Source organism: Mauremys mutica, chromosome 15 (assembly GCF_020497125.1).
Source record: "Mauremys mutica isolate MM-2020 ecotype Southern chromosome 15, ASM2049712v1, whole genome shotgun sequence".
NCBI lineage: Eukaryota > Metazoa > Chordata > Testudines > Geoemydidae > Mauremys > Mauremys mutica.
The window spans coordinates 35,982,882-35,998,895 of NC_059086.1; the positions used below are offsets into that span (position 1 = coordinate 35,982,882).

A 16,014-nucleotide genomic window follows, 5' to 3' on the forward strand; every position below is an offset into this window, starting at 1 on the left:
GGGATAGATAGATAGATGGGGGTGGGGATGGATAGATAGATGGGGGATAGATAGATAGATGGGGGTGGGGATAGATAGATGGGGGGATAGATAGAGGGGGGGATGGATAGATAGAGGGGGGTGTGGGGATAGATAGATAGATGGGGGATAGAGGGGGGGATGGATAGATGGGTGTGTGGGGATGGATAGAGGGGGGGATAGATAGATAGCTAGATGGGGGTGGGGATAGATAGATGACAGGGTGGATCGGGGAGGGGGGAGGGAAGGACAGAGGGTGGGTGGGGGAGGGGGTCACATGGGGGGTAGGGGGAAGGGACGGGGGGCCAGATGGAGGGGGAGGGGGACGGATGGGGGAGGGGAAGAGAGGGGGGGCCGGACAGAGGAGGGAGGGGGAGGGGGAGGGGGAGGGGGAAGGGACGGGGGGCCAGATGGAGGGGGAGGGGGACGGATGGGGGAGGGGAAGAGGGGGGGGGCCGGACAGAGGAGGGAGGCGGAGGGGGACGGGAGGGAGGGGCGGGGTCTGGGGCAGGGGCAGAAGGGGCGGGGCTCCCCGAGGGGCGGGGTCTCCGGGGCAGAAGGGGGCGGGGTGTAACCCCGGGGTGGGGGCGGAGGCTCCAGGGAGCGGAGGCCCCGTTGCCAGGGCGACCGCGTCCCGCGGCGCAACCGAGCTGCCGGCGCCGGCCGAGCCGCGCTGCCGTGGGTGGGACTCGGGGCCCGGCCCCGCAGCCCATTGGCCCGGAGCCCTGCCTGTCACGAGGGGCGGGGCCCGCGCGGGGCAGCCAGGCAGGGTGAGAGCGCGGGGCGGGGGTCAGTGGGGGGCAGGAGATCGGGGGCGGGGTGAGTGTGGGGGAGAGCGGCAGGGTGGGGGGAGGGGAAGTGTAGTGGGGGTGCGGGTGGGGGCAGTGTGGGGGCGGCAGGGTAAGTGAGGGTGCGGGTGGGGGCAGGGTGGGGGTGGCAGGGTAAGTGTGGGGGGAGGGGCAGTGTGGGGGCGGCAGGGTAAGTGTGGGGGGAGGGGCAGTGTGGGGGCGGTAGGGTAAGTGTGGGGGGAGGGGCAGTGTGGGAGCAGCAGGGTAAGTGGGGGTGCGGGTGGGGGCAGTGTGGGGGCGGCAGGGTAAGGGGGGGTGCGGGTGGGGGCAGTGTGGGGGCGGCAGGGTAAGTGGGGGGAGGGACAGTGTGGGGGCGGCAGGGTAAGTGGGATTAGTGTGGGAGCAGCAGGGTAAGTGGGGGTGCGGGTGGGGGCAGTGTGGGGGCGGCAGGGTAAGTGGGGGTGCGGGTGGGGGCAGTGTGGGGGCGGCAGGGTAAGTGGGGGTGTGGGGAATAGATGAGAGGGGGTCAGTGGGGTGCAGGTGAGGGAGGGGGCAGGAGGTGCTGGGGGTCAGGGGAGTGGAGAGCACCCGGTGGGTGCTCAAAGTGGCAGAGGGGAGATGGCCAGTGGGGGAGGAGGAGAGATGGGGCAGTGGCGGGGGAGGTAGGTGGTCACTGGGGAGGGAAAGAGACAAGGGAAGTGGGGGGCCAGGCATTGGTGGCAGCAAGAAGGTTGGGGGGGCGGCCCCCCGGCCCTGGCGGCCCCAGCCCCACACCCACGCAGGGGGCCCGTGTCTTTGTTTTCCAGCCATGACTACAGGAGCCGGCAGCAGCTTCGGCACCACCTGCTGGTGGGGCTTCTCCCCCGCGCTCGACCTGCAGAGGGAATGTGGGTCCCCCTCGTCACCTGCGTTACGGTAGCACATGGGAGCCCCACTTACGGACCAGCCCCCCATGGCGCTAGGCGCTGTACAGACCCAGCGCAAGGAAAACCCCTGCCCCAAAGAGCTGACAAGCCAGCTCTTGGCTCCTCCCCATCTTAGGGGTCTGGGGGGCAGCTTGGGCCCCTCCAGTCTATTCCTCCCGGCCCCTTGTGGGGCAGAGCCAGGATCACGCCCCCCCCCCCCCCCCCCCCCAGTCTATTCCCCCATCCCAGGGGATTGCACCATCTCACGGGGTGGAATCATCCCTTTAAGCGTATTCCAAAATCTAATCCCTCTGGGACATGTGGCATCCCGGTTTTAAATGGGGTGGGGTGGGGCTGGTTATATGGGGACCCCTCGCCTGGAGCTGAGATGCGGCCCCTCTGGGGTGGGGCGCGGAGGCTGGTTGTACAGGCCCGAGATGCACCCATTCTGTTTTCCCTGCAGGTCTGGAGAGCTCCATGGCCCATCTGTGCCTGTCACAGGACGACCTGCCCGAGCTCAATATCCTGCTGGTGGGCTCCGTCGACGGCCGGCACGTCCTCCGGACCATGAGTCAAGCCCACCGCTGGCCGCAGAGGAGGATCAATGTAGGTGTCCCCCCTCCCCAGCTCCCCTCCCTCTCGCCTGGCCCAGAAGTGGAGTGGAGTGGTTAGAGCGCAGGAGTGAGCAGTCTCTGGAGAGCTGGGTTCTCTCCCCGGCTCTGGGAGGGGAGTGGGGTCTAGTGGTTAGAGCAGGGGGGCTGGGAGCCAGGACTCCTGGGTTCTACCTCTGGCTCTGGGAGGGGAGTGGGGTCTAGTGGTTAGAGCAGGGGGGGGATGGGAGCCAGAACTCTTGGGTTCCCTCCTTGGCTTGGGGAGGGGAGTGGAGTCTAGTGATTAAAGCAGCGGGGATCTGGGGGCCAGGTCTTCTGGGTTCTATCCTGGCTCTGAAAGGGGGTGGGGTCTAGTGGTTAGAGCGGGGTGGGGGGGCTGGGAGCCAGGACTCCTGGGTTCTATCCCCAGCTATGCCCCATTGTCAAGCCTGCCCCGCATTTGGGAAGGGCTTGGGGATCCCCAGTGCAGGTGCCCCAGCCCAGCCGCGTTGCGGGGTCGGCAGAGGCTGCAGCGACAGCTCTGCCAGCGAGGGCCGTGGTGGCAGCCGCCCGCGGGCCATTTCTGAGCTGGTGTCAGGACTCATCAGGCTGACGGGCGAGACGGGGACGGTTTATTCCGCGGGGCATCCGGAGGCTGGCGGCACGTGTGGCACGGGGTGTTGGGGGGAGGGTGAGCGTGGGGAGAGGTCCGTTCCGGCTGCCAGGCCCCCTCCCGCAGCCCCCCAGTGCCTCTTATGTAAACACCCCCCAGGACTCCCCCCTGTGCCAGAGGATCTCCCCGCCGCTCGCTGTGCCCCCTACGAATCGCCTGGGCCCCAGGCTGGAAGGGGGACGTGGGGGGCGTGGGGCTTCAGTACCCACAGGGTTATTCCGAGGGGAGAGAGGGTACGGAAGGGAAGCGTGAGGAGAAATCTTGGGGGTTCTGCAATTACAACTGACCCATGGTACCCCTTCTGGGAGAGGTGGGGCTGGAGTAGGCAGGAGCTCCCCCCCCCCACAGCCAGCGCTCCTGCCCTGCTCCCCCACAGAGCCCCCTGCTGGGAGAGGTGGGGCTGGAGTAGGCAGGAGCTCCCCCGCAACAGCTGGTGCTCCTGCCCCGGTCCCCACAGAACCCCCTCTTGAGAGACATAGGGCTGGGGTCGCCGGGAGCCCCCCCACAGCCAGCACTCCTGCCCTGCTCCCCCACAGAGCCCCCTGCTGGGAGAGGTGGGGCTGGGGTCGCCGGGAGCCCCCCCACAGCCAGCACTCCTGCCCTGCTCCCCCACAGCACACCCTGTTGGGAGAGATGGGGCTGGGGTCGCTGAGAGCCCCCCCACAGCCAGCACTCCTGCCCTGCTCCCCCACAGAGCCCCCTGCGGGGAGAGGTGGGGCTGGGGTTGCTGGGAGCCCCGCCCCAGCCGGCACTCCTGCCCTGCTCCCCCACAGAGCCCCCTGCTGGGAGAGGTGGGGCTGGAGTCGCTGGGAGCTCTTTACTGCAGCAGAAGTGACAGTCTGGCCTAGTGGGTTTCATAAGCAAAGTCAGGGCTGAAACGTAGAAACATTTATATCAGGGGGATCCCAAAGCTCCCCACAGGCTTCTCATTGTCTATGGAAGGTTCCCTCATGTGGCGCTGGGCTGCGGCCCCTCTGGGGTGGGGCGTGGGGGCTGGGTATACGGGGACCCCTCGCCCGGCGTGGAGACACGGCCCTCTGGGGCGGGGGAACCTATAACGCCCTCCCCGTATGGACGCCGACTTTTCCCAGCTTGTTTTCCTTCCCTCTTCTCAGTTCTACATCGTGGAGAATAACCTCGAGGCGCTGGGCCGGCAGCTGCTTTTCCTCAGCCTCGCCCTGGAGTCTCCGGAGAAAATGGGTCTGCAAGGTAAAGGTCACGAAATCCCCGGCTCTGACCACTAGACCCCGCTCCCCACCCAGAGCGGGGCTGGAACCCAGGAGTCCGGGCTCCCAGTACCGAGGACGGAGGTGGGGAGACAGTGTCTGACGGCAGCACTCGCCTCTCCGCTCCGCAGAGAAGAGCGAGATGTTCCTGGAGCTGCTGGGGAACAGCCTGATCCGCAGCCCGACAGCCGCCTACCTGCAGGAGAAATCAGACCTGTTCGTCCGTTACGTCACCGATCCGGACTTCCAGCAGCGCCACCTGGGGGCCGTGGACCTGTCGGCCCTGAAGGTGGGTCCCCGCCACTTCCCACCACGGCCACCGGCCTTCCCGTGCAGCGGGGCTGACCCCTGCAGCGCTCTGGCCCCACCTCTAGTGGTTAGGGCGGGTCTGGCGCTCGGGCTGCTGGGAAATAAAACGCCACCACTGTGCCTTGTGGGAGCTGTAGTTCATGTGCTTCATGCTCCCATTATCCTCTGTGGGCCAGGCTTCCGCGCCGGACTACATCTCCCAAGATGCCCCATGATCTCACTGGGTAGGGCAGGCGCATCATGGCACTGATGTGGCTGCACTGCATCATGGGAATTGTAGTCCCATAAACATAAAATCATCCCTGATAATGTTTGCAGAGGAGACGAACTGGGGGAATAAAGCAGAGGCCGGGTCAGGGCTATGGGGGTTGCTGGGGAAGCTGGGCGCCAGCCGCCAGCCACCAGCCTGCGCTTTCCTACGGCGACATGTCAGCGTGTCCATCCGGGACCAGAGAACGCCGGCCGCACGCACAGGCTGGGGGTCGCCCTCCTGGGCAGCCGGGACTCTGGGAAAGATTTGGGGTTGTGGTGGAGAATCAGCGACACCTGAGCTCCCTGGGTGGCGCTGGGGCCAAAGGGCAAACGGGCTCCTGGGACGCATCAACCGGGGATCCCCGAGTGGGAGCGGAGAGGTTGTCCGGCCTCTGGATCTGGCCCTGGGGCGATGCTGCAGGAATCCTGTGCCCAGTTCTGGGGCCTGCAGTTCCAGGGGGAGGTGGCAAAATGGCAGAGGGGCCGGAGAAGAGCCACGGGGATGACTGAAGGGTTAGAAAAACCTGCCAGAGGGCGAGAGATGCCAGGAGCTCCAGCCGTGTCGCTGAGCACGGAGACAGTTCAGGGGGGACGCGATCCCCAGGTCTAGGGACCGACGCGGGGAACAAATATTTAATAACGGGCTCCTCAGTCGAGCAGAGGAAGGTCTAAAACGATCCATGGCTGGAAGGTGAAGCTAGATACGTTCAGGCGAGCGTTCGTTTTTAATGGTGAGAGTAATTAACCATTAAACGGATTTACCAAGAGTCGTGGTGGATTTTCTGTCACCGACAACTTTCAATCCAGCTTGGCTGTCTCTGGGAAAGCTCTGCCCTGGGAATTATCATGGGGCTGGTCTCTGGCCTGGTCTATACAGGGGTTCAGACTAGGTTCCACTGGCCCCTCTGGCCTTGGAGTCTATGAATCGATGGTCTGGCCAGGGAGCCTGGCTACTCCCAGATGCATGCTGCTCCTACCCAGAGAAGAGACCACGGTGCATCCTGGGAGACGTAGTCCAATCTGTGAGCCTGGGACTGGAGCATGAGGGACCCCAACTACGTCTCCCATGATACACTGCTGCCATAGTACCGCCATGTGACATATCTCTGTTACCTAGAGGAGAGACTGGTGCATCCTGGGGGACGGAGTCTAACTAGAGAGCCTGGCCTATTAGAGGGGAATGGCACTCTGAGGCACCAGAGCTACATCTCCCATGATGCACCAGAGCTGCCGGTAGGCCATAATGCATGCCTCTCCTACCCAGAGGTGGTACCATGAGGCATCCTGGGAGACGTAGTCCAACAAGGGAGGTCATCCCATGGAGCGGCATGGGGCCTTGAGGCCCCTGAACTACAACCCCCATGATGCATTGCTTCCCCTACCTCAAGGCAGTACCGTGGTGCATCCTGGGAGATGTAGTCCAACCTGGCAGCCCGAGCCATGCAGGCGAGCGGGAGGCACTTGAACTACATCTCCCATGCTGCACTGGAAACTCACATTTTCGGGGGAGGGAGGAAGCCCCCACTTTCTGCTCCCCCCCCCCCACGCTTGGATTGAGGATCCTAAGGCTGCGCCTGCTCCTGACCTGAGACAATTTGGACACGAGGCCCCTCACGTGTCAGCCTCCAGAGCTCGTGGGTTCAGTCCCCCCTGCCGGCCCACGCGGGGTCAGGCTCTGCACAGAGACGCCCAGAGAACAAGGAGAGGGGCTGAGAGATGCGGGGGGTGGGATGAGGGGTTGAGAGCAGCGCGAGCCCCCCACCCTGCAGAGGTGGCGCTGCACCAGTCACAGCAGTGGGCCCGTGTACCTCAATTATCCTGCCTCCCACCAGCCCAGCTCAGCCCAGGGACTCCAGTATCCCCATGTCCTGTGGCACTGGGTCAGACCTAGGAAGGACTGTGATCTAATGGTTAGAGCGGGGGGCTGAGAGCCAGGACTCCTGGGTTCTGTCCCTGCCTGAGTCTCTCTGTGAGCTTAGTGGCAATTTGCAGGCCTGCTTTGTGCCTCAGTTTCCCCACTGCAGCGTGAGGGTGATGACCCAGGCTGCGGGGTGGCTCTTGGGGGGGGGGGGGAGGAATGTCTCTCCCCCCACCCTCCCGTTGCTCTTTGTCCAACAGTTCAAGGAGCGGGATCAGCTGGAGAGCATCTTCCGCTTCTGGCGGAACCCGGACCCGCAGGCCTTCCCGATCGCCCGGCTCTGGGACCTGCGGGTCCGGCAGTACCTGGGCACCCGATACGACGCCCGCCGCGGCGTGTGCGACTGGGACCTCACCATGAAGCTGCACGAACGCGGGGTGAGCCCTGGGAGCCCGTGGAGCTGCGGGCACAGCCGGGGGGTGGGGGACGGGGGGGGGAGCTTTCTGCTGGGTGCGGCCCTAGGGGGCACTGGGCGTCAGGGGGCTCAGCAGGGGGTGCTCTCCCCTGGCATTCAGGGCTGGCCCCAGGCCCCAGGGTGGTGCCGGGGGGCACTGGCCCAGCTGGGTTCCAGGGTGGCTACGGGAGGGCCTGCTAGCAGCCCCTGGCAGGGGATTCTCACCACCTTCCCCCCCCCCCCCCCTTGCAGGCCAGAGCGATCGGCGGGCGGGAGTTCGCCCGGTGGCGGGACACGGGGGTGGCCTTCGAGCTGCGGGAGGGCGTCTACCAGGTCCCCAACAAAACCTTGGCCTCCGGGAGGCTCCTGAGACACGTGAGCAGCAGGGCGGCCGTGGGGGGGATCCCCAAGGGGGGGGCTGGAGCCTGAGGGCGAAGAGGGGCAGGGGAGGCCGGAGAAGAGAAGCTTCCGTGACCCAAGGGAGGGGGGGTGAAAAATGTTTCAGTGGGGGGAGCCGGAGAGAGCCCAGGTCAGGGGGGCTGGAGGGGGCGGAGGTCACAGGTGGGGGAATTGGAGGGCGGCTGCCGTAGGCCGGGGGGCTGGAGGGGGCGGAGGTCGCAGGTGGGGGAGTTGGAGGGGGGCTGCCGTAAGCCGGGGGGCTTGGAGGGGGCGGAGGTCGCAGGTGGGGGAGTTGGAGGGCGGCTGTCGTAGGCCGGGGGGATGGTGGGGGAGGGTCTCAGATGGGGGGCTGGAGGGGGCTGCCATAGTCCCAGAGGGGAGCTGGGGGGATCTGTCTCCCCAGGTGGGTAATGCCCTGTCTCCCCCCCACCCAGAAGGGGGAGCTGGTGCCTGCCCGGGGGTACTGGGGCGACATCGGCACGGGGCCGTACCTCCCCTTCGGGATCGAGTCCGAGGAACCGAGTCTGCTGAAAACCGTCAATGGGATCCCTGCCAAGGTAGGGGTCGCCTTTTGGGGGGGCAGGGCCATCGAGGAGAGGGATGATCCCGGTGGGGGGGAATTGTAGAGCCCTGATCCCGGGGTGGGGGCGGGAGGAGAATCGGGGAGCCCTGATCCCAGGGGTGGGGAGAATTGGGGAGCCCTGATCCCGGGAGCAGGGGAAGAATCAGGGAGCCCTGATCCCAGGAGGGGGAAAGAGAATCGGGGAGCACTGATCCTGGGGGGGGCAGGAGAACATAAGAACATAAGAAAGGCCGTACTGGGTCAGACCAAAGGTCCATCTAGCCCAGTATCTGTCTACCGACAGTGGCCAATGCCAGGTGCCCCTGAGGGAGTGAACCTAACAGGCAATGATCAAGTGATCTCTCTCCTGCCATCCATCTCCATCCTCTGCTGAACAGAGGCTAGGGACACCATTCTTACCCATCCTGGCTAATAGCCATTTATGGACTTAGCCACCATGAATTTATCCAGTTCCCTTTTAAACATTGTTATAGTCCCAGCCTTCACAACCTCCTCAGGTAAGGAGTTCCACAAGTTGACTGTGCGCTGCGTGAAGAAGAACTTCCTTTTATTTGTTTTAAACCTGCTGCCTATTAATTTCATTTGGTGACCCCTAGTTCTTGTATTATGGGAATAAGTAAATAACTTTTCCTTATCCACTTTCTCAACATCACTCATGATTTTATATACCTCTATCATGTCCCCCTTAGTCTTCTCTTTTCCAAACTGAAGAGTCCTAGCCTCTTTAATCTTTCCTCATATGGGACCCTCTCTAAACCCCTAATCATTTTAGTTGCTCTTTTCTGAACCTTTTCTAGTGCTAGAATATCTTTTTTGAGGTGAGGAGACCACATCTGTACACAGTATTCGAGATGTGGGCGTACCATGGATTTATATAAGGGCAATAATATATTCTCAGTCTTATTCTCTATCCCCTTTTTAATGATTCCTAACATCCTGTTTGCTTTTTTGACCGCCTCTGCACACTGCGCGGACATCTTCAGAGAACTATCCACGATAACTCCAAGATCTTTTTCCTGACTTGTTGTAGCTAAATTAGCCCCCATCATGTTGTATGTATAGTTGGGGTTATTTTTTCCAATGTGCATTACTTTACATTTATCCACATTAAATTTCATTTGCCATTTTGTTGCCCAATCACTTAGTTTTGTGAGATCTTTTTGAAGTTCTTCACAATCTGCTTTGGTCTTAACTATCTTGAGCAGTTTAGTATCATCTGCAAACTTTGCCACCTCACTGTTTACCCCTTTCTCCAGATCATTTATGAATAAATTGAATAGGATTGGTCCTAGGACTGACCCTTGGGGAACACCACTAGTTACCCCTCTCTATTCTGAGAATTTACCATTAATTCCTACCCTTTGTTCCCTGTCCTTTAACCAGTTCTCAATCCATGAAAGGACCTTTCCTTTTATCCCATGACAGCTTAATTTACGTAAGAGCCTTTGGTGAGGGACCTTGTCACAGGCTTTCTGGAAATCTAAGTACACTATGTCCACCGGATCCCCCTTGTCCACATGTTTGTTGACCCCTTCAAAGAACTCTAATAGATTAGTAAGACACGATTTCCCTTTACAGAAACCATGTTGACTATTGCTCAAGAGTTTATGTTTTTCTATGTGTCTGACAATTTTATTCTTTACTATTGTTTCAACTAATTTGCCCGGTACCGACGTTAGACTTACCGGTCTGTAATTGCCGGGATCACCCCTAGAGCCCTTTTTAAATATTGGCGTTACATTAGCTAACTTCCAGTCATTGGGTACCAGAGCCGATTTAAAGGACAGGTTACAAACCTTAGTTAATAGTTCCGCAACTTCACATTTGAGTTCTTTCAGAACTCTTGGGTGAATGCCATCCGGTCCCGGTGACTTGTTAATGTTGAGTTTATCAATTAATTCCAAAACCTCCTCTAGTGACACTTCAATCTGTGACAGTTCCTCAGATTTGTCACCTACAAAAGCCAGCTCAGGTTTGGGAATCTCCCTAACATCCTCAGCCGTGAAGACTGAAGCAAAGAATCCATTTAGTTTCTCCGCAATGACTTTATCGTCTTTAAGCGCTCCTTTTGTATCTCGATCGTCAAGGGGCCCCACTGGTTGTTTAGCAGGCTTCCTGCTTCTGATGTACTTAAAAAACATTTTGTTATTACCTTTGGAGTTTTTGGCTAGCCGTTCTTCAAACTCCTCTTTGGCTTTTCTTCTTACACTCTTGCACTTGAGTTGGCAGTGTTTGTGCTCCTTTCTATTTGCCTCACTAGGATTTGACTTCCACTTTTTAAAGGAAGTCTTTTTATCTCTCGCTGCTTCTTTTACATGGTTGTTAAGCCACAGGGGCTCTTTTTTAGTTCTTTTACTGTGTTTCTTAATTTGCGGTATACATTGAAGTTGGGCCTCTATTATGGTGTCTTTAAAAAGGGCCCATGCAACTTGCAGGGATTTCACTTTAGTCACTGCACCTTTTAACTTTTGTTTAACTAACCCCCTCATTTTTGTATAGTTCCCCCTTTTGAAATTAAAGGCCACAGTGTTGGGCAGTTGAGATGTTCTTCCCACCACAGGGATGTTGAATGCTATTGTATTATGGTCACTATTTCCAAGCGGTCCTGCTATAGTTACCTCTTGGACCAGCTCCTGCGCTCCACTCAGGATTAAATCTAGAGTCGCCTCTCCCCTTGTGGGTTCCCGTACCAGCTGCTCCATGAAGCAGCCATTTAAAGTATTGAGAAATTTTATCTCTGCATTTCGTCCTGAAGTGAAATGTTCCCAGTCAATATGGGGATAATTGAAGTCCCCCACTATTATTGGGTTCTTAATTTTGATAGCCTCTCTAATTTCCCTTAGCATTTCATCATCACTATTACTGTCCTGGTCAGGTGGTCGATAATAGATCCCTAATGTTATATTTTTACTAGAGCATGAAATTTCTATCCATAGAGACTCTATGGAACCTGTGGATTCGCTTAAGATTTTTACTTCATTTGAATCTACACTTTCTTTAACATATAGTGCCACTCCTCCCCCTGCACGGCCTGTTCTGTCCTTCCGATATATTTTGTACCCCGGAATGATTGTGTCCCATTGATTGCTCTCAGTCCACCAGGTTTCTGTGATGCCTATTATATCTATATCCTCCTTTATCAGAATTGGGGAGCCCTGATGTTGGGGGGGGATGGAGCAGGATTTGGGGGATCCCCCCCTCACCTCTCTCCCCTCTGCGTTGCCAGAGTGCCCAGGAGATCTCCTTGTACAATGTCACGGCCCTGTTCCACGAACTGGCAGCCCGGGCCCCCTACACCCCCCCGCCGCCCACCCCCGAGGGGGCCCAGGAGAGCCCCGCCCCGAATCCAGATCCGGACCTGCAGGATCACAGTGAGTCCTTGCGCCGGGGGAGGGGGAGTGTTGGCGGCGGCGGGGGGGGGATTCCACCCCCGGCTCCGTGTGTCTGTCCTGCAGCCCCGGGGTCCGTCACACTGATATTGAGACCCCCCCAGTCTCGCGGATCCCCGCAACGCTGGGGCTCCCGGCCCTTCCCCCGTGGGGAGGGGATCCCCAGCCTCACAGCCCCCCCCCACTACTAGGGGTCCCTCGCAGTCCAGCCCCCTCCCGCCAGGCCCCGGCCCCAGGCTGATCAGTGTCGGTTTCCCCCCACCCCACCCCAGAGGCCGCCTGCCCCGGGCCCGTCCGGATTCACTTCCTGCCGCTCGGCTGCACAGCTCGGCTGCCCTGCAAGAGCCAGTATCACCAGCGCTTCCACCTGCTCTTCTTCTCCTGCAGGTAGGGGGCGGCCAGCCGGACGCCGGGGTTCGGCCTGGCTCGGGGAGCGGGGGGGGGTCTGGTGGTTAGAGCGGGGAGGGGGGCTGGGTTCTGCCTGGCTCTGGGTAGGGAGGGGGGATTGGTGGTTAGAGCGGGGAGGGGGGCTGGGAGCCAGGACACCGGGGTTCTGCCTGGTTCGGGGAGGGGAGGGGGGTCTGGTGGTTAGAGCAGGGAGACTGGGAGCCAGGACTCCTGGGTTCTCTCCTGGCTCTGGGCAGGGAGGGGCGTCTGGTGGTTAGAGCGGGGAGGGGGGCTGCCAGCCGGACGCCGGGGTTCTGCCTGGCTCTGGGCAGGGAGTGGGGGTCTGGTGGTTAGAGCGGGGATGGGGGCGGCCAGCCGGACGCCGGGGTTCGGCCTGGCTCGGGGAGCGGGGGGTGGGGGTCTGGTGGTTAGAGCGGGGAGAGGGGCTGCCAGCCGGACGCCAGGGTTCGGCCTGGCTTGGGGAGCGCGGGGGGGCTCTGGTGGTTAGAGCGGGGAGGGCGGCTGGGTTCTGCCTGGCTCTGGGTAGGGAGGGGGGATTGGTGGTTAGAGCGGGGAGGGGGGCTGCCAGCTGGACGCCGGGGTTCTGCCTGGCTCTGGGCAGGGAGAGGGGGTCTGGTGATTAGAGCGGGGATGGGGGCTGCCAGCCGGATGCCGGGGTTCGGCCTGGCTCGGGGAGCGGGGTCTGGTGGTTAGAGCAGGGAGGGGGGCTGCCAGCCAGATGCCAGGGTTCGGCCTGGCTTGGGGAGGGGCGGGGTCTGGTGGTTAGAGCAGGTGGGGGGCTGGGAGCCAGGACGCCGGGGTTCGGCCTGGCTCGGGGAGGCGGGGGGTCTGGTGGTTAGAGCGGGTGGGGGGCTGGGAGCCAGGACGCTGTGGTTCTGCCTGGCTCTGGGAGGGAAGCGGGGACTGGTGGTTAGAGCAGAGGGGGCTGGGAGCCAGGACTCCTGGGTTCTCTCCAGGCTCTGGGCAGGGAGGGGGGGTCTGGTGGTTAGAGCAGGGAGGTGGCTGGGAGCCCGGACTCCTGGGTCCCATCCCCGGCTCATGGGAGGGAGAGAAGGCCCCTGACCCAACTGCCTTCCCCAACCCTTCCAGCCCTCGCCTGGCCTCGTGACGCCTCCCCGCCCCTTGTCTTCCAGCATGGTCCACGCCCTGACCCCGGAGCTGCAGCTGGTATCTGCCCCCAGGGCTACGCTGATCACTGAGCTGACCAGGTGAGTGCCAGCGAGGGGGGGCCCCGCTGTGGGGCAGCTCCAGTCCCCCCGGCCCCTCCTCTAACCCCACCCCCGCCGTTTTCCCCACAGCTTCCTGCCCGACGTGCGCAAGGAGCAGGCGGACGCCTTCCTCGCCCGGGTGACGGCCCTGGCCGCAGGGGCCGGCTTCGCGCCGTGCGGGACGCCCGAGGGACAGAACCAGGCCTGGGCCCGCTTCCAGCGCCGGGAGGAGGGGCCCGGGGACCCACTTCGCCCCCTCCTGGCTCCCGATGGCCCCCCGGAAGATGGACGCCCCACACACGCGCCCCCTCCCGTCTGCCCATGGCCCAGCTCTGTGGGTGGGGGGGTTAATGAGGTTTGACTGGAAATAAAATCCCCCCCTCCCCCCTGGAATCGTGGCTGCTTGGGCGGTTTGTTCTGCTGCAGGGAGCGGGCCGGGGGTTCAGTATGGGGTGGGGATCAGTGGGGGGCACTGGGCTGTGGGGCTGGGCTGGGGGAGTCAATAAGGGGCAGAGGTCAGTAGGGGGCACTGAGCTGCAGAGACCGGGCTGGGGGGGTCAGTGAGGGGCCGGGGTCAGTGGGGGGCACTGGGCTGCAGGGACTGGGTGGGGGGGTCAGTGAGGGGCGGGGGTCAGTGGGGGGCACTGGGCTGCAGGGACCGGGTGGGGGGGGTCAGTGAGGGGTGGGGGGCAGTGGGGGGCACTGGCCGGGGGTCAGCAGGGGGCTGTGACGTTCCCCTGGTGTTACCGGACCGGTGAGCTGCTCGGTCACTCCAGCCCTCGACTCTGGGAGCCAGCCCCACCCTGCTCCGCTGGGAGACCCCGACCCCCGGGCTGCTCCCGCACGGCCTCTGGCGTGTGCGCGGCTCCCAGCTCCGGGAGTGAGCGCTCTGGGCAGCCGCTGCTTGGACTGTGCAACCGAACGTCACCGGCCGAGATCTCCGGTCCCAGACACCCCCCTGGGAACCTCCGTCCTGCAGCGCCCAGTTCTGCCGCCGGACGCCGCAAGCTTCTCCGAGTTCATCTATTTAACAAAGAAGCTGACACGGTCCAGGCTCGTTCTGCCAACGGGAGCCTCGGCCGCGCCTCACACCAAACGCGCTGCTTCCGGGGGAATAACCCAACCGATTTATTGCCCAGAGCGACGGATTGAAGTGAGTATAAGTCAAAGCACAAGAAGTCGGGTTTGCTCAAATGAAATAAAAGCGAAACGCCGTCTACGCCGATCGTAACACTTTCAGCCCTTACAAACGTAGATGCTTCTCGCCACAGGCTGGCTGGGTGCCCTTCAGCCAGGCACTCCCCTTCGATCAGCGCTTCAGTCGCTGGGTGCTGGTGGCTGGAGATGGAGGTGGAAGAGCGAGCAGGGAAAACGTCTCTCCCTTTTATCATGTCCTTTCTTCCCTCTTGGCTTTGTCCTCCCTCACTTCAGAGTCAGGTGAGCGTTACCTCATCGCTGTCCCACACGGACCAAACGACGGGGGTGTGACGACGTGGGGACGTTCTTAATGTTTTCTCTGAATACTGGGCGGGTGCCTCAGTTTCCCCTATGCAATTCTCAAGGATCTAGGTGGTGGGATAAGGGGGTGTGATTGGTGCAGAGCCCTAGGCAGGTGTGATGGTGTCTGCACAGAGAAGGGCCGACACCCTGTCTCCTGGGCCCCTCCCCTGCACGGTGCCAACTGAAGGGGCTGGAGAACAGAGATCAGGTGGCCTCCTGGCCCTGGAAAGAGACAAAGGCCAGAGGAGGGGCCTGGGGAGTTTCAGTTTGGAGCTGGCTGGGGAGATGGGGGGAGTCCCAGGGCTGGGGGTCTAAGCTCCCTGCCCCCCAAGATGGACCTGACTGAGGGGTCCTGTTCTCTGTACCTACAAGCTCTGCTTGGGACTGTGTTCCAGTCGTCTAATAAACCTTCTGTTTTACTGGCCGGCTGAGAGTCCCGGTGAATCGCAGGAAGTGGGGGGTGCAGGGCCCTGACTCCCCCACACCCCGTGACAGGGGGGTGACTCACTCGAGGGTCTAACACAGGGGTCGCTAACCCGTGGCTCCGGAGCCACCTGCGGCTCCTCAGAAGTTAAGAGGCGACTCCTTGTACAGGCACCGACTCCGGGGCTGGAGCTACGGGCCCCAACTTTCCAATGTGCCGGGGGATGCTCACCGCTCAACCGCCGGCTCTGCCCCCCACTCCACCCCTTCCCTCCCCTGAGCCTGCCGGGCCGTGCGGGAGTAACTAGGACTCTCTTCGGCTGTGTCAAGAGTCTAGTTACAGGGCCGCGGCTTTGAGACCTCAACCTCCCCGTGGTCCCTCTGGACGGCTCTTGGGAGATGAGTTGACTGACTGAGGCTCAGGTGCTTTGCTATCCCGCTGCTATTGTTCTGGTGCACCGGCCAGACAGTAGGATTCAACGGTGGAAAACCATAAAACGATGGCGGCACTAGATGATGCCCGAACAAGCCCGTGTCGAAGGGCTAATTCGACACAACTAAATAAAAAGATTGTACCTTGGGGCAGGTGCATCTTTCGACCCAGTGAGCCCCGGCGCCATATCGAGTGGCGACACAAACTGAAAGTGAGGCATCAGAGGTCCAGCCTGCCTCACAGACAAATACGACCATAAATGAGGTACATCTTCTATCACGTACCTCACAAGACAATGTTAAGAAAGTTGCTTTTGAGTGGCAATTATACAAATGAAACAAAAGATTTGTCTAATTCCTACATTCGAATATATGAACAGTGCATTCATAGAGACTGCTGAAGCCATCTGTCTGGCAAGCCCTGACCTTGTAAATATCTTTGGTGAAGAGGAATTGGACTCTGAGGGTTCGAAGGAGGGACAAATGGAGTCCATAAAATTCCTATTGTGGAAGAGCCCGATGCTGAAGAAGCAGTGAGAATAACTACACCTCTACCCCATTATAACGCCACCCGACATAACACGAAGTCGGATATAACG

General features: G+C 60.9%; 1 protein-coding gene across 1 annotated transcript; it reads left to right on the top strand.

Annotated features, from left to right (window-relative positions):
- Window positions 1-817: 817 nt before the first annotated feature.
- On the top strand, window positions 818-13,421 carry DNAAF3 (dynein axonemal assembly factor 3). Its single transcript, XM_044988355.1, has 12 exons — window positions 818-837; window positions 1,613-1,693; window positions 2,175-2,317; window positions 4,090-4,183; window positions 4,332-4,489; window positions 6,880-7,056; window positions 7,326-7,448; window positions 7,907-8,029; window positions 11,282-11,426; window positions 11,717-11,831; window positions 12,986-13,060; window positions 13,151-13,421. The coding sequence occupies exons 2-12, from the start codon at window positions 1,615-1,617 to the stop codon at window positions 13,419-13,421; spliced, it is 1,503 nt and encodes a 500-aa protein (XP_044844290.1). The 5' UTR covers window positions 818-837; window positions 1,613-1,614.
- The last annotated feature ends 2,593 nt before the right edge of the window (window positions 13,422-16,014 follow it).